Below are 18,115 nucleotides of genomic sequence, written 5' to 3'. Positions count from 1 at the left end.
AGGGAATGCACATCTTAAATCTGATACTGCCAAACCACCCTTTAAAAAAGTACTACCAATTTCTGTCCCCCCAATAGGAGTGCTTGTTTCCCTAAACTGGAACCAGCCTCCCAGGTGAAAGTGCTCACTCATTCAACAACACTTATTCAGTACTTATTTCTGAATAGGACCAGGCACTGTGCAATGTGCTTGGGATACAGTGGTGAACAAAGGATTAAGTTCTTTCTCTCAAGGATCTGTATTCTAGGGAGAAACAGTTGGTAAGAATACACACATAAATCCACAAGGCGGTCTGGGAAGCTGTCTCGGAGATAACATCTGAGCAGAGACCCAGATGGAGACAGAAAACAAATCTTACCAATACTTGAAGAAAGAATGCTAAGAGTGTTTCATGGTTTTAATTGTCTTTTAAAAATAAGCAAAGTTGGGGAACTTCCCTGGCGGTTCGGTGGTTAAGACTCCGCACTTCCAGTGCAGGAGCGTGTTCTATCCCTGTTCGGGGAACTATGATCCCACACGCCACGCAGAGCGGCCAAAAAAAAAAAAAAAAAACCGCAAAGTTGGGAGTTCCCTGGTGGGCTAGTGGTTAGGATTTGGCGCTTTCACTGGAAACTGAGATCCTGTAAGCCTGAGAGGTGCGGCCAAAAAGAAAAAAAAGCGAAGTTGCAATTCTATTCCTCTGTATACACCAAAAGAATTGAAAACAAACAGGTATTCAAATACTTGTACACCAATGTTCACAGCAGCACTATTCTCAATAGGGCTACCACACACAGAAGAATAAACTAATAGAAGCTCAAAGTAGAGCCTTGAAGAATGAGTAGGAAACATCAGAAGAAGTGGAGAAGTTTCTAGACAGAGATGTTAGCAAAGAATGAAATCTAGGGACTGGACAGGGATGAGAAAAATAAGGCAGTAATGACTAGGAAGTAAGATATAAAATATATGGGAGGGAAGGGAAAAGATAGACACTAACTGGCACTCACTTTGATATAAAATGGATCATTCTATCAGCCTCACCAGATACAGCCATTCATTAAGAGTCCAAGGTTCAAGAATAGGAAAAGACCTTCAGGGACAAAACTAAAAACATAAAATGTGCAAGAAGGAAAAAGTTTAGAATGTTCTACTTGTGCCTCTTGCAGTGCTGCCTCTAGCTTTTGATTTAAGACTTATTTGTATGCTTTTCTCATCCTCTCTTGCAGATTAGAATTTCCTTTGGAGCGGAGACCACGTCTTTATCACTTAACATTCACAACAGCACTTCAAACACAATCTGAATGAAGCTGAATCTATTATCTCCAACTTAATCATATTAACAGAGCATAATCCCTCCAGTCATTCCGGTACAAAGTCAGGTCTCCACACACCTGTGGCCAGGGACCAGCCTGGAGCTCTACAATCACCCTCTCCTTATCTTTCTTGTCTTTTTCACCGCTGAGCACAGTTCAACCCCTCATTACACTCATCTAATTAGTATCCTAGCTAATATTTTCCCAGCCAACTCTACCCTCACACTTCCAGAATAACGTCCCTAAAATATAGTATTTTACTCTCCTTAGAACCATAAAAATGTTACAAAAAATAATTGATTAAAAATAAAGTCAAAATCCTAGCGTAGCATTCCTGATTCTGCTTTTTCTGCTCTATCTCCTCTAAAGAACATTCACATACCCAGCCCTCTCTTCACACTGAACTATTGAATAGTTTTAGGATTTGCCCTTTGTTCCACCTGGATGCCCTTGCTCACATGGTTCTCTCTGCCCCTGGAATACTTTATACTTCCTCCCCAGCATTTATAACTTTCTTTTTGCTTTATGCAGGTTTTCATCTTCTCTACTAGGTCTTAAGACCCTTGGGGGCAGGGTCTTTGCATCCTCCACGCCTGCCTATCAACTGCTATATATCAATATCCGTGCAAGGATCATCCCCACACGTCATAGCACCACGCCCTGCTCAAAATAGAGAATAATTTAAATGAATGATGGTCCATGCTCCCCTCCCTCACCCTTCTGTCCAACGCAGAGAGAAAGTAAATAACAAATAGTTGTTGAATTTAATTGTTTGGACAAAAATGAAGGGATATGGCCACATTTTAAAAGCATATTCTAGGTCTTTCCAGCTCTAAAATCCTGACCCAGCTTCCGAGGTATCCCCCACCGAGATCTCTCCTTTTGAAATTGGATTCCACTGAACGCACACAGGAGCCTCACCTGGAGGACTGCTGCATATAACGTGAATAAGGCCCTTTCTCACTTCTGAGACGTGAGGGCGGAGGGGGAGGGGGCGGGACCTTCAGACCTGCCCAACAGCACTCCGAGCTTCAAGTGCCACCTTGTCCTTTCCCTAGCGTTGTACCGTTTACAACGCGCCATCACGTAGATTTCATCCTCGTAACAATCTCGTGAGGCAGAAATTCTCATCTCCCTAAAGAAACAAAATCAGAGATGGAGAAGAGAAGAGGCGTGGCAACGAGCCGCGGCGAGGAAGGCGGGTGGAAGCCCGGAGCGCGAGCTGGATTTCGTTCCTGGCTCAGCCCTGATCCGGCCTGTTCACTCGCAGCGGGAGGAGCGGGTCAGGCGCGCAGAGGAACCGAACGCCCTGCCGCTCTCACACTCCAGATGCTAACTCTCTGCGAGAGCCCAGACGCTCAGACTCGCTCCCTCAGCGCCCCCCAGGGCCCCCAGCGCGCCCGCCCCCTTCGTGACCCTGCCGGAAGTCCCGCCTCGCCCGCCGCGGCCGTCCCCCATTGGGCCCCGCGCCGGGGTCTCACCGCCGGTTGGCTGCTCGGCGGCGTGAGCCCTTGGCTGCCACTGCGGGCCCCAGGCGAGGGACCACATAGAGAGCCGCAGAGACGCGGGGTCCACCGCGGGAGGCGACGCTGGGGCCGCAGGGCGGGAGCGCCGCCGGCCGGCGGGACTTCCGCCACGGGACCCGGAAGGGGCCGCGCCGCCGCTGGTGGGAGTTGTAGTCCGGCCGTGGTGGGGGGGGGGGGCCGCGGCTCATGCGCGGTGCACCGAGGCTTGTTTCACATCTGTAACAACAGGTGAATTGGGCTTTTGATTCTCCCTTTTCGTGCCCCATTGAGGAGCTTCCCGCGGCCGTGGGTGGTCAGCGCGAGGAGGGGTCCGGGTCCGACCGCCGGCTTGGCGGAGAGTGGGGCGGAGAAGCGGGCGGGCCGGAGGAGCAGGCCGGGCGTCCGAGGCCTGCCCGGGAAGCCGGCCGGGCCGAGCCGTGAGCAACCAGGCCTCGGCCTGCTGTTGCCATGGAGCCGGGGCGGGGGCGGGGGCCCGACCGGTCCGCCAGGGCTGGCCTCGTAGCCAGGGGCACCGCGGGGGCCGCGGGAGAGGCCGCTTCATTGGCGCAACGACGCCTCCGCCTCAGGGGATGCTCTGTTTCCCGAGGCAGGGCCTGGAGGAAGCCCCCGGAGTGCCCTGGGACCTTTGTCTGCCCCCGTGCCGCCTGGACTGTTCGTCCACAAAGAGGCCTGATGCATTCTGGCCCCCCTGGTTTGCCCCCTTTTGCACCGACCTTGTCACTGGGGGAGGCCAAGGGGTGAGGTGTTCTTTGTTTGCTGGTGGTGACTTGCCCCGTTTCGCAGGGGAAGACCTAATGCATGTTGGGTCCTTTGTTTGCAGTGAACTGGAGTCCCAGGGGTCCTCAGAGCCCCTGAGCTAGGAGTATGGCGTTAGCATGCTGTCTAATTAGTCCTCGTGTAGCAACACTGGTCACCGTAATTGTGATTTTGCAAGGCAGAGGTTGTCCACTTTGCAGCCCCCATCCACAGGGGCTTGTCATACGCTGTAGCAAGTGGACTGCAGATGGCCACTTGCAGATTCTCAACCTGTTTTTGGTTGCAACTTACTGGCCAGAGCGAAATGAGACTTTGATGGTTTCCCTTGCAGTTTCTTTAAAGGCGGTAATCCCGCCGTCATTGTGGGTCTTGACTACATTTTATAATTTACACTTAAATCTTGGAGTCTTGGAGTTTCCAGGAGGGAGAATTTTTTTTCCTGATGTAGTATTTGGGATTTATATAGTGGTCTTTATTTATGTAGCTGTTTTAGGTGCAGGAAGTACATCCTTTGCTGCATTTTCTTCCTATGTAGGTTGTCCCTTTACCCAAAAGATACTTACTCTCAAAGTGTTTTAATTTATGGAATCGTGGTCCAGAGTTTATCAAAGTTCTTTCCTCTTTCAACCTTTGAAGATGTCAGTATAAAATATTCTTTCAAAGAATGAATAGGCAACAGCATGATATCATGGAAACAGCATGATATCATGGAAATAAGTGGTATGGTATAAGCATGGAAAACTTTGGAGCTCAGTACCTTAACTGCAGGTTTGCATTCTGCCCTGAGACAGTTATAGCATCTTGGGCAAGTTGTGTAAACTTCTCTGGGAAAATCTGCCTCAATTTCCTTCTCTGGGAAGGATATTTCCTACCTCACTAGGTAGTTGCATAGGTTAAGTGAGATAAAGTCTGTGGAAGTACTTTGTAAACTACAAAAATGGTACTTAGCATTCAATTTTGTTATTTTCCCAGTCTGGAAGAGCTTCTTTATCTACCTTAGATCGATTCATCTTATAGTCAGATGGGAGTAGAACTCAAAACTGAAGTAAGTTTTGCTCTGGGCTTGGAGAAAATGCTTTTGGGACTACACATCCCTCTTTACCATGACATATCTTTCTTGGTATCTTACAGGTGTGGATGTAGGGCAGCTCACAATTTGATGGGTATAGAGTGGGTCATGGCAGGTCCTGAAGTGAGGCCAAAGTGTACTGTGTGTGTTTCATGCCACTAACATAACTTGTCCTTGTTGTCAGAGTTAGTAGATGAATTTCAGTGGTCCGGAGCAACTTTCTTTCCCTGCGGGGGCCATCACTTTAGTGACCCAGCATTGTACTTCCCAGGAGGAGGCCCAGCCTCGTGATGAGGAATAGCAAAGAGAGAATTCAGCTCCAGTTCAAAAGCCCACAAAATCTGAGACTGTCACTGCTCTTGTAAGGTAAGTTGATCTAGCCATGCACACAAAGTAGTGGTGGGTCTCATGCCCAGCCACACTGTAAAGCAAAAGGCATGTATTGAATCCATTTGTGACTGTCTTGGAAGAAGGGCATCATTTTAAGTTATACCCTCTCTCTGTCCTTGAATCATCTCATAGTGATTCTGTCTGGAGTTAGGTTTCATTATGCAAGAAATCTGGACATAATATTATTTAACTTATCTCTAGTTTATTTTAGAGAAACTCTAAACCATAAAGGTTTCTAACATAATACTGTATAACCAGGAAGGCGGTTTTCTTTTAGATCTCTATGAAATTTTCTAGAGCTCTGTAAAATATCTCTAAAAGATCCTATGTTGAATCTCATAGTATATTTTTTAAGACTGATACATGAAAAGATAGTGTTATATGAGCTTTGGTTGGCGTGGAAAGGATCAGGGGCTTTTTAAAAAAGCAAAACCAAGAGTCTGTTTACGAGCAAATGAACTTAAAACTTCTTAGCAAGAAAGTATTGTTTCTTAAATAATAATCGCTTAGATGTTTTAGATTTTATAATATTCAGAGTTTCTTTAAAATTAGAATCTCTAGTTACACTCCTTTTCTTTTAATTTGGATAGAAGGAGTCTACAGAATGTAACTTATTAAAGTAAATTGTATTATTGTTGATATTGTATTGAAGTTTTCTCTCTGAGCTACCATATCCTATCGGCTGAAATTTCCGGCATCCCTGGGGGAGAGGAGGCCATCAGGGCAGACCTGCTATGGACCTGAAAGATTCGTCCCCAGGTCAGCCCTCCACCCCCACCTCCCCATGATTTGAGAAGGAGAGGGAATAGCAGTCAGGAACAGGAGTGTAGGCCCCGTTAGATTCCTAGTAATGTTGGACATCATCATGATTTGCTAAAATGTTGTGTAGATGTTTTTAAACTAATGCCACATAGGATTACTGCACCAACCCAAGAGTACTACAGTATTAGAAACATCTGTAGGGACTTCCCTGGTGGTCCAGTGGTTAAGACTCCGTGCTTCCACAGCAGCGAGCATGGGTTCAATCCTTGGTCGGGTAACTAAGATCCTGCATGCTGCATGGGGCAGCCAAAACAAAACAAAACAAACAAACGAACAACAAAAATCTGTAGGTGTGAGTTGGAGTGTTTTTTAAAACAAAATTGTTAAACCAGAGGTGTTACTTATTTGTGTGTGTGTGTGTGTGCGTGTGTGTTTAAGTCTCGAGGTATATTCCTCAGTTAAATGTACTAATGAGCAAAATGCAGCAAAATTTTTGGCCAACAGTTGAACCTTAACTTAATATTTGTTATTTCATAGAGACTCCGCCATGAAAAGCTTTTTATTTTGAATCACTCTACAGTTACTCTTTGATACTGTCAGTCAAGTCCCATTCCTAGGGGCTTGACTAGGTTTTATGAAAGCCCAGTACACCAGTTTGTCCATAAGGCAATCATCAGTCCCATTTCCTGACGCCACATGAAAAAAGGGGTCCATGTAGGATTTCATTTCTTCCTACACGTCCCAGGATAACTGCAAGTATTGTGATGAGGTGGAAATATATGTCTCTCACGATGAAATGCATCCCTTTTTGTTTAGCAGGGATCAGGGAGTTTAGACAGAGAAAAGAAGAAAGCTCTCAATTAGAAACAAAGACATGTAATTACTTTGTTGTGGAGATGGCCCTTCCATCCTTAAGACTGGGAGCAGTTGGGGCTCATTAGTGAAGAGCTTCATTTTTCTTGTCTTCTGGACAGTGCTGTCTGTGTTATTGAAATCTTCTCTGTGGGTTCCTGGACCATGAGTATTAACCATTGCCTCTCGGCCCTCCTTCTTCTTAGGATTCCAGCTTTCCCTCCTGGCCAGAAATGTTCAGCCTGGACTCATTCAGAAAAGGTAAGAATGTAATTGTGCTTGTGGCCTCAGGCCCTTCCTCCCTGTGACAGGCAGCTATGAAGGCTGTGAAAGTCCCTCACCAGTGTGTAGTCCTTGGACCCCCCTCTTTGGGTGACTTTCCAAAGTCCTTTCTCAGCCTTCCTCTTGCATGGTGTTTATAATCCTTGCCACCCCTTGTCTAGGCCTTTGTGTACATTTGCCACCCCTCTCCTGCATATTCGCTGCTTATTGAAATCCTACTATTTTTCTGGGCCAGTGTTTTACCATTTCCTCCATGAGCCATTCTTTTTTTTGCGGTACGCGGGCCTCTCACTGTTGTGGCCTCTCCCATTGCGGAGCACAGGTTCCGGACGCGCAGGCTCAGCGGCCATGGCTCACGGGTCCAGCCGCTCTGCGGCATGTGGGATCTTCCCGAACCCGTGTCCCCTGCATTGGCAGGCGGACTCTCAACCACTGCACCACCAGGGAAGCCCCATGAGCCATTCTTGATTCTGTCAACCAAAGACAATTTCTCTTCTCTCTGATTTCCTCAGCACCACATCTGTACTTTCTCGTGCTTAGTCTATCTGAATTATTCATTGCATCTCTAGATTAGAAGCTCCCCGCAGCCGGGGCCTGTTGTGCTCTTTTATTATCCATGGTACCTGGCATAGCATTTTGCACACGATAGACCTCAATAAAAGGTGGTGGAAATGGATTGAGTCATTGTTTTATATTAGTGGTTAGAGAAATTGTGGCAAGTCTTGAAATCAGTACCCTCCAGCAGCTGAGGTGAGAGGATTGCATAAGCAGTAGCAGAATTGAGACATGGCAGGGCAAGAGGGTAGCATTCAAGGGCTGCTTACAGGAAGAGATATAGGTGGTGAAGACTTGAAGGGGCCAGATCCCAAGGGCATTGTATATCTTAGATAGGAGCAGGACTTTTCTTCTTTAAGGGAATAAAGAGTAAAAGGCCTGTGTCACCTGTATTGAAGCTGACTGTGAGCCTCCTAAGCTGGGCACATTTTACAAATAAATGAGAACCATAACAGGCCATCCATAACTGCTGATGAAAAAGACCCTCCCAGTTGTGTCTCCTCTCCAACTTATGTTCGCAGAGGCCTGGAAAACCTTGGCCAGATGGTGCCCTATGTAACCCACTGAATGGGGCCAGAAGGAGGCTGGATGTTCCAGGTCTCAGAGCAGCCTCTTCCTGTCTCCTTGTTTGTCTTCAGCCACTCAATCTGCTTACATATTGCATGAAAAAATTAATCTGTCATCCTCGTTGTGTTGGTTAACTGTGTCTGGAAAGGGAAACATTGAACTTGAGTTTAGTGTGGATAGCACATTTTTTTTTTGAGCTGAAAATTAAGTACATTTAATTGCTTTGTGTTTATCTTCTCATCAGTGGGCTTTGTTGTCCACCCAGTTGTAAAAGGATGAAGACAGGTTGTCTCCTGGTGGGAGCATCTGAATTAACAGTACTGATTTCATAAAGAGATGGAGAGCCCAATAAAATCACAGTCCTCCTCCTCCCTGTGACAGGGAAATGGTATCAGATGAGAGAATTTTGGGGGCAAAATTCCTTTCTAGCATTTGTGATTTTGCTTTCTAGGCTGGAAATTGATTTCTTCAAGACGTTTTCCTTCAGGGGTGACACTGTCAGCACTCAGCTTAGTGGGAGGCAGCAGGACCTCCCTGAGCCAAAGATGCAGACCCAGATGCCTGGTTCACATCTCACTTCTGCCTCTCGCTGGCCAAGGAGGCTTGGGTGGTGACCGAGCCTCGCTGTGCCTCCCTCCTTACTATTTAAGTGGGCATAGGGTTGTTCCAAGGATCAGATGAGTTACTATGTGTAAAGAGTTTAGAACAGGGCCTGACACCTGGTAAATTCACAAATCCATGGTATTAAGTAGCTTCAGGACATAATAATCGGACAGAGTCTGATTTGGGACCTTGCTTTCCACACAGGTAAATGTTTTGGGTTTCTACCAAGAACCGTTTTATGCTTGAAGGTCTCTGGGAAAACCATTAATCAGAAAGAGTTGCTGATTTGAATATTTTCCTTCAGGCAAACCTGTCTTTTCATGGCTGTAAGGCTGAATGCCTTCTCCTGTCTTATGAATGCTGGTCTCTTTTGTGGTTTGCATCATGACCTTGGCAATTGGTCATGGGTGGCCTTGTGACACTTTATTGTTGTATAGGACTTCTTTATCTCTTATGGAGTTTTTATGTATTTCTTTGTTCCTCATGGTGAAATTATGAGCTCCCTAGGGCATTGTGACTCTTGAGAGAAAATTTAACATGGTATAAAGCTTGATTCGGACTGGCTAGCGTTCAAATCTGTTCCCCATTAATACTAACAAGGTGTTAACTTACCAGTTTCCCAGCCCCTATCTTCAGGGGTATAGTGAAGTTTAGAGATGATATAGGAAAAGCACTTGGCTGTAGTCTGTCCCCAGCCCTTAGCCATGGGTTGGCAGGCCTTTAATAAATGATAGTAGGTTGATCTATTTGGGGTACAACCCTGTAGCCCATGTTTTTCTGGAGAGTGACAGCCTGGCCTCAACATGCAGTGTGCTGTGTGGCTGCAAAATTGAGCATCTGCTGTGTACAAGCCACTAGGGTGGAGATAGTTGTGTTTCAGAGATGCTTTCTGGCACTCAGGGCTTTACGATCTTAATGGAATGGGCCATTTGATGATTCTGAAGGTAATGGCCCTAGCAATTCCCTGCAGCATTGTGGACGGTGATCCACTGGGTCTTGGGGCTACCATCTTTCCTATTATGTAGTTAAACAGAGTTGCCAACGCCTCCCAACTAGAACACTTGTGTGCCTGGTAAGTAACCTGTTATTGCCTTCGCCAGCATCTTAACACAGGTTTCTTGTCTCTCAGCTGTAATGCCATCAGAATCAGGCCACAAAGAGCGAGCTGAGTCTTTTACAGTCAGCACAAAACTTTGAAAAATACTGTATCAACCACAAGAATGTGCAATTTTCCTCCAGCTCCAGTGGTCAGAAGCGGGCTCAGTGATGTTGTTGTGGAATTGTAACAACCTTCCCCCAGTTACTGAAAATGCTTAATGAGATAAAATAATCATCAAATCATTTATTCTCTTTTTTTTCAAGCCAGCATCCTTGGATATGAATGAAGACCTTCCTCAAACAGGAAAGGAGAAGTTGAGTTGGTCATTTACAACCTTAGCTTCAAGGCAGAGTTAGAATTAGTTCCAAGATAACCTTGATCTTAGGCACTTTGTTCCAGAAGTAACAACATTTCTTCTGTAACAGTATATACGTTTTCTGCAAAATCACACACCTGCAATGTTTTAAGAGGGCTTATGGGAAAAATAGAGTTGAGGCTGTACACCTGCAACTTTATGACCAGAAGATGACAAAAAAGTCATTGGTACCTGGGAAGGAGGTTTGGACCACCAAAGCAGGCAGCTCAGTGGGATGCTACAAATGTACATTGAGCCTTCTAATTAGAATGGAGCTGGCAGCTGCTGAGACAGCGCAGGTGGAGGTGGAGCTCTGAGCCAGTGGGGCAGCCATTAACGGGTGTGTGCCGCTGGGAATGTGGAGGAAGGGACCTGAGTGCAAGTACCTGCCTTCCCCTAACATTTTATTATGAAAAAATTTCAGAAATACTGAAATGTTGAAGAAGTTGTATAGTGACCACCCATGTATCTACCACCTCGATTCCCTACAGGCACTTGATTTTAATTTTTAAAAAATACAGCTGAAGGGGCTTTTTCTTTTCCTGCTGAACATTTTCATTCCGCTCCTGCTTTTTAGTTCCCTTGCCTTAGAAAAATCAGATTTGAACCAAGGGTTCTTATGTTTACTGATATCGTTCCCCCGTTTACCAATTGTACATGAGCTAATTTGCATTATAGAAAGGGGCATCATTGTAGCACTACAGGCTGTTGCTCAAGTGTGTAGAGTGTGTATGACTGTCTCTCCCTGCTTCTCTCCTGCCCCATTTATTATACCAAAACGTGTGGGGCAGAGAGAGCAGAGAGCTCTTGCATCTTTTCCCCCAGGCCAGTGATTATCTGATGTTTTCACCATTTCGGTGCTTTTAAAGATCTTAAACCTTTCTTAGCCATACACTTCCACCTTCCCATGGAACACTCAGTGAGTGTCTTAATTTTAGTTCATGTATATCAAAATTTTGGAACTCCTTAAAAATATACTTTATGTACCCATGATGGGTAGTATTTAGTCTCCAAATGAATGGAAATATTTGGAATAGTAAATCATTAACTTTTAGAAAGAAGGAGAAGGCTGGTAAGGGTGGATCTGATGTTGGTTCTTGGGGAGGACACCAGCAGTTAATTAGTTCCTCTTTCACCAGTTCTTAGAGGGAGAGAATAACTTGAGATCTGGTGGCTTATATGGGGGACCCATAGCAGATACAGGGGTAGCTTACATAAGTGGAGGACAGATAAGTGGAAGAACCCCAGTGATGTGCATGGTACTATGAGACCGTAGAGAAGCACATGGGATGGGCGTTACACTCATGGAGGGTGGCTAAAAAAACAGGGAGAGTTTGAGGGCTTTTTTGAGAGCCAAGAAGGGATCTGTACGAGGCTGTCACGTATCATGTCTGTATAAGACAATGCCTTCTTTCTGTGTGGCATTGGTGGCCCTGTTTCTCAGGAACCTGTGACTGGCTCCAGATACGGTCCAGCAGCTCTGCTGCCCAGAGCTCCTCACGGGTGCTCTGGGGTGAGTCAATCCAGGGGTCTGTAACTGTGAGGGGTGAGAACATGTCACCCTGATGCCCTTTCTCTTTCCCCAGATCGGGCCCAGCACAGGCAGCGTCAGTGCAAACTTCCCCCACCCCGTCTTCCACCCATGTGTGTCAACCCTGCCCCTGGAGGGACCATTTCTCGAGGTAAGGGAGGAGCCATGCCTCCAGCACCAGGTTGGTCCAGGGACTGTGGGGAGGCGGGTGGCAGCAGGACCCCGGGTGCCAGGGCTATAGGCCTCTGGAAAGTGGGTGAGGAGTAGTGGGGTTAGCAGAGCTCTCGGAGCCCTCAGGGAGACATCATTTGGAAAGGTCTGGGTTATTTCATGATGCTGGCCGCTTGGCTTAGACCCTGCAGTCTCATCGGGCCTCCTGGTGTGACCAGGAATAAAGCCTAGGCTCAGTCTGGGTGTCTGGCACCAGTGTGGAGAATCAGAGGGCTTGGACCTTCTAGGCAGTCTCTGGCTCAGGTGCCTCAGAAAGTTCAGGGCACTTGCAGCAGGGCCAGAACAGAGAGCCTGACTCGGCCTAGTGCCCTCCATCTTGGAGGCTTTGGGGATGCCCGACAAATCACTTCCCTATCTCCCCCAGCGCCTCAAAGCACTTTACTGACATTAGAATCTGTCTCTCAGTCCATTTGGCAAGGTAGGCTGTCCTTTTGATTGGGGAGAATGTCAGAGCTCCCTGACAGGTGACAGCTGACCTCAGATCCCACTGGTACCCAGGGATGGGGCCAGTAATAGGACCCAGGGAAGCATCTCTGCCCGTGAGTGTCTCTTCTCTTCCCTCAGACTTAGATCTTTTCCAGGTCTGCTAAGACCAGTGCTCCTGATGGCCTCTTGTCCTGACAGCTGCTCTTCCCAACTCCATGGGCCACCTGTTCACACGCCTCCCTCAGTTTTTTAGTGGAAGAACACTATTATAGTTCATAGAGTCTTTGCCTTATTTGGAGACAGCATGTCCACTTTAGGCTCTGTCTGTAAAGTGCTTTGAAGGTCAAGAGCTCAGGAAGGGTGTGGGGAACACACAGCACCTCAGTTTCTGCAGCACACACTGCTGCCGTGTTCCCATGTGGTTTCTACATGCACTGCCCTCCTGCCGCAGTGGCCCTGACTGTAGACAGCAGTATAGAAATAAGTACTTCTGGCCCCTGTGACCATTTGACTTAGGTATTAAAGAAATGCCACCCCCTACCGTTGCCAAAACAAGAGTTGATTGCCCTTTTTTCTTTCTTTCTTAAAATGCCCTGTAACTCGAAAAGGCTGAACGTTAACATTTCCAACATGGCAGGTGAGTGGCTCTGAGAGTGTCAGATGTGCTTTGGCTAAGCTTAAAGACGGTTAGTTGGGATTAACCAGGCAGCATGGCTAGGCAGTGCCTCCTTGAGCACATGCAGAGGAGAAGGCCGCTGCTCTTGGGAGGGGCAGCGGCTCCCTGTGAGGCAGCCCAACAGACCTGCACTGTCTTCCCCAGGGGAAGACAGACACCCCCCTCCCCCTGCCCCCCAGCCTGATTGTCTCCTCACAGCTCCACCTCCAGAAGGTATCTGGGTGTATGCATCTTTGCCTTCTCTTTCTTTTTTAAGCTATAAAGCCTTCTTGCCTCTGTTCCTTTATCACAGAAGCAACAATCTCTTAGTCCACGTGACTCTTGGACCTTTCTGCCATGCTTTCTGATTCCCTGCAGGCTTTGCTGGTACCTCTGTCCGGAAGAAGGAGGTGCAGGGCAGAAACAATCTCTCTGGTGTTCAAATAGGAAAACAATGCTCAGAAAATAGTGGCCACTTAAATAGGTTTCAGTGCCCATCAGAGTCAGATTTGGAATTGGAAAAAAATATCACCTCCTTTCCTAATCTACCCTTCCCTCTACGGCCAACCTCTTACCAAGGCCACATTCCAAAGTAAAGGGTGAATAAATTAAGAAACTTGCCCCCAACCGTCCCCTGCGAATCTTCCCCACCCGTGCAGATCTGAGATGTAGAGCAACTAGAAAGCAACATGGGTAACACGCCTTCTGGCAGGATTCTGGGGACCACAGGACTGGTCCTATCCATTCCCTGATATAGACGTGTCACCTCTTGGTGTGGTGGTTTACCTCAAGGGACCTTGGGGCTATACATACATGGATGGGAGAGACGTGAGAATGTGTCGGGTGGTCAGGGTGGCCACCCAGCCCCTGTAGGTCCCCTTACCTTTCTTTTTCTTCTTTCTTTTTTTTTGTTCCCCTTACCTTTCTTGTTGCCAGCCAGGTGGACCATTTCTTGCCATTTTGACCATCCATAAAATATCTAACTGTGATTAAGTTGACAGAATTTTGGCTGAGATGTCTGGTTTTTTCAGCTGTCAGTGGTCCCTCTCACTTTCCCTCCACAAGTTCTCTGGTCTGCCCAAAGTCCATACTGTCTTGGGCTTCCTCCTGTTGCTTTTTCCTGGGGCCTCCAAAGTTTAGAATCCTACAACATCCTCCTGTGTATTCAGCAGATCCTTTAACCTTAATTCCATGCTTCTAGATGTCATTGTTTAGCACTTTGAGTACCAGACATTGTGCTTGATCCAAAAGTGATGGCGAGATCTCTGAGCCAGTAAACCCTTCCTTTTTTCAGAACTTCCCTCCTTTTTCACAGGCAGAGGAGTCAACTTTCTCTCCCCAAAGAATGGAGAGTGGAAGAGAAAGCTTAATGTTGGTGGAAAGGAACCAGGGGCATGCCTGAGCCTCTTTAACTTTCTTCAAGGTCCTCTAAAGCAGGAGTCAGCAAACTTTCTTTAAGGATCAGAGAGTACACATTCCAGCCTTTGCAGGCCATATGGTTTCCCTTGCAGCTCCTTAACTCTGCCATTATAGCATGAAAGCAGTAATAGATAATACAGAAACAAGTGAGTATGGCTATGTTCCAATAAAACTTTGTTTTTAAAAACAGGCAGTGGGTGGGTTTGGTCTTCAGGCTACATTTTGGCCACCCCTGCTCTAGACCAATGGGGAGATCACAGAACCAGAATGGTTCCAAGAGCTGGTCTAAGAGTTGCCCTCATTTTACAAAAGGCAATGAGGTCTGCAGAGGTGAAATATATGCTCAAGGTGACACCAGCTGTTAGAACCCAGATGAAGTAAATGAAATAGGAAAAGAGCGTTCAGAGAACCAACTAGTTGGTTGGCATCACCTGACCTTTTTTTTTTTTTTTACATAAAATCTCAAATATCTGTTTGAAATATGTTTTCTAAAATAGAGAAAATAGTATAGTAAATCCCTATGTACCTATCACCTGGCTTGAACAATGAACAGCTCATGGACAATCTTACTTTGTGTGTATCTTTCCCCTTTGGCCTCTTTGGAAGCAAATCCATGAAATCATAGCATTTCAACCTTAGCCTAAGTGGCTGTCAGAGCAGAGTGCTATTCTGAGGGCTTCCTGAAACACCAAGATAGACCCAGGCCCTGCTTTGCAGATGAGGTTTAGGCTATTGCCTCCTTCAGCTTTCAGACACCATAATTTTCAAAATTTGGCCTCAGCTACTGCTGCCACTCCCAGGCTTGCTAAGCTTCTGGATTCTTTTGAGGGAATTTGGGCTGCTAACAATCCTTGAAAAGTACTCCTGAAGCTGGGTGGATGCCTTAGGTTTTGGCAAATTAAAGTGCCACTTGGCCAAATTCAAAGCCTTTGTAAATCATGTTCTGCCCCAAGGGTCTTGCCATCCCTATATGGATGATCTGGGTAGGGGTGTTTGACATGGATGGTGATGTCCCTTTGTGACGTCAGACCATTGCTGCCAGGGCCACCTTCCCTTTTTTGCCCTTTCCTGGTTAAAAACCCACTGAGGAGGGAATGGAGGAGCAGGAGTTGAAGCTGCCCCATTTTGCTCTGGCTCTGCTTCTAAGGGACCTGTCCCCTGTTGTCTCAGATCTCAGAGGGCAGAGGCATCTCTATCAGAGCACTCTGCAAAGCCCCCTTCCAAACATTCCCATTTTATATTAACCACAGTCATACCAAATGAGTAGAGCAGGTTTGTCCTAATTTCCCCCAGTGATAAAATGGCCCAAGGTTCACAGCTGACACGTGGTAGACTTGGGGCTAAGCCCAAGTGTTAGGACTCAAATCCCATGTTCTTGCCATAGGCCAGCAGTTCTGAATGTGATCCCAGACCAGCAACCTCAGTATTATCTGGAAACTTGTTAAACATGCAGATCTTGGGCCCTATTCCAGACCTAATGACTAAGAAACTCTGGGAGGGTGGCTCCCAGTAATGTTTTAACTAGCTCTTCAGGAGATCATCGGAATCACATCTAGAATTATAACACAAACAACAAACAGCCCCCCACTGCCAGCTGCACCCCAAGTGCACTGCCAACCTCTGACCAAGGCCTCCTTCCAAGGGATTGAGACCTTGAGGCCCTTGCTGTCACTGCCGCAGCCCCAACATGCAGATCCAGTCTGATTCCCACCTGACCCCAAACCCTGCTCCTCAGTGCCAGAAGAGGAAGAGGAATGAGCCTGGCCAGAGCCCAGGTGTAGTAGTTTGGAAGCAGAATCCCATCTGGCTTTCAAACGAGCACAGAACAGCAGCTTCAGACTTTCACTGCTGGAACAGCTCAATTCTTGGGCATAGTGTCCAAGTTGGGTACTTTACATCTTTGACTCCAGCTCTGGAGAGTAAACCTGGTTTGCTTATGTTCAAGAGGTCTTCCCTGTCCTGGCTCCAGATTCTTCACCAGGTTTACTTTGTAAGCCATTAAATGAGGTGGCTGTGCCCCAGCTTAGCAATGATCTTACGCTCTGCTGGCCGGAGTGCAGGCCAATTTGCAAAGGCATGTGGGAGGTATTTACCTGCAATGGGTGGGACCTAGAGGGAACTTCAAGTTCATTTCCTTGGATGGACATTAAGCTGAGGCCTGTACTATTTCCTAAGAAGCCCCACTCTCTCTTCCTGCCTCAGCTTCAGATGACGAGTCTGTGGGTTGGATTTACTGGGGGAGTGGTTTCGGCAGGGTTCCAGCCTTGGTCTGGTCGGCCCACCGGTTGACTGGAGCGTGCAGCGCTGGAGGCCCTGGGCTGCGTGGGGCGGGAGCCATGTCGCCTCGGTCCCGGGTCCGCCCATCCGGCAGGGGGCGCGCGGCGCCCGGGCCGCTCGCTCCTGCCCTTCTGCCCTGTCCCTGCCGGGCTCCGGAGTCGCGGGGGCGGGCGGGAGCGAGATGGCGGCCGCCAGGAGACTCATGGCGCTGGCCGCCGGCGTCTCTCCGCGCCTGCGGCCGCTGGCTCCCTACACCCCCGGGCGACAGGGACGCCCGCGCGGCCTCTCGACAGGCTGCATCTGCCCCGACCGCACGAAGGCGGCCGCTGAGGCGGGGGCGGCCCCCGACGGGCCTGAGGAAGGCGACGGAAGCATGGTGAACGGTGAGGGCAGGGGCAGCCAGGCTGCGACGCCCTTGAGTTCGGGGGATGACAGAGCTAGGGGCGCGGGCTGGGGTCGGGCCCTCTCTTGTATGGCTGAGACCACTATTCAGTGGCGGGCCGGAGCCCTGCTGTTGTAAAGCTCACACGGTTCAGGCCCAAATGGTCCCCAAGCGCGGAGGTTCTGGGACTGGAGCGCTTGCACCTGGCAACAATAGGTGATAGGTGTGTACCACAAGGGAGTTGGGGGAAAACAGGTAAACGTCCAGTTCCTGCCAGGTCCGTGGTCAAGGGTTAGAGCATCAAGGTTAAGCACATCCTCGCTGTTGTGAGAAAGGCAAAGAGCTCAAAATACATCTGAGACTTCAGAATCTCGAATAGAGACAGAATGATTGCTCTAGTGGACCCCAGCGCGGCGCCTCCTGAATGGTGCAGGAAATGAAACTGGTAAGAGCATCCATGCCCATCAAGGATGGACAGAGAGAGCCAGCCTCTGCCCTATAGAGCTGGAGGGGGTACCAGGGCACGTCTGCTGTTATATGTGTGTCTAGTGGGCTACTTAAAGTTGGGTCCTCCTGTGGGATGGAACCCCTTTGAGTCTACTTACATATTGTTTCTCGACTACTCGACTCTCAGTTGCTTTACAAGTTAACATTTAGAGGGAGACAGGGCCAGGCAGAATCCTCCCTCTTGGCCAGATGACACAGGAGTCTGCTCCAAGGAAATAGCCTCAACCCAGGCAGCAGAGTTACAGCAGAACTCCTGGAGGAGCTTTTTCAAAATACAGACTTGCCTAACATCATTGCCATTCCCAGGTGCCCTGTGGGGATCAGGGTGGGCAGTGCTGTGAAGAAGCTCCCCAGGTGACTTATGATTGATGCATGCAGGTGCACAGGTGCATATATGTACCCCCTACAAAATTACTTTTTGGAGCTGAATTATAATGCTAGAGACTGTGGGTGGAGAATGAAAAGGCTTCCCATCCCTTCTGCTGGTCTCTGACTCTGCATCTCTTGAAGGTCCACTCTGGTGCTTTGGGGCTCTTCCTTTAGTTTTCAGCCACTCTCAGCAGGCTTCTTCATGGTCTA

General features: G+C 47.8%; 1 protein-coding gene across 9 annotated transcripts in view; it reads left to right on the top strand.

The window, feature by feature from the left end:
• The first annotated feature begins 2,900 nt into the window (after positions 1-2,900).
• The window catches only part of DHX30 (DExH-box helicase 30), a 32,089-nt gene continuing 16,874 nt past the window's right edge, over positions 2,901-18,115 (top strand). Inside the window, exons 1-6 of one of the 9 annotated variants that reach the window (XM_060307186.2) lie at positions 2,901-3,046; positions 4,828-5,009; positions 5,686-5,792; positions 6,854-6,908; positions 11,695-11,790; positions 12,905-12,933. In XM_060307186.2, the coding sequence (XP_060163169.1) occupies positions 5,768-5,792; positions 6,854-6,908; positions 11,695-11,790; positions 12,905-12,933 (205 nt within the window). In that variant the 5' untranslated portion in view covers positions 2,901-3,046; positions 4,828-5,009; positions 5,686-5,767. Of the gene's footprint in view, positions 3,047-3,416; positions 3,556-4,827; positions 5,010-5,685; positions 5,793-6,853; positions 6,909-11,694; positions 11,791-12,904; positions 12,934-16,802; positions 17,031-18,115 lie in introns of those variants that run through there. The other 8 variants (XM_030845431.3, XM_060307188.2, XM_060307187.2 and 5 more) reach the window with 8 other exon arrangements.

Source organism: Globicephala melas, chromosome 11 (assembly GCF_963455315.2).
Source record: "Globicephala melas chromosome 11, mGloMel1.2, whole genome shotgun sequence".
NCBI lineage: Eukaryota > Metazoa > Chordata > Mammalia > Artiodactyla > Delphinidae > Globicephala > Globicephala melas.
The sequence above is the reverse complement of the archived record's forward strand: the minus strand, read 5'-3'. Positions and strand labels throughout refer to the sequence as shown.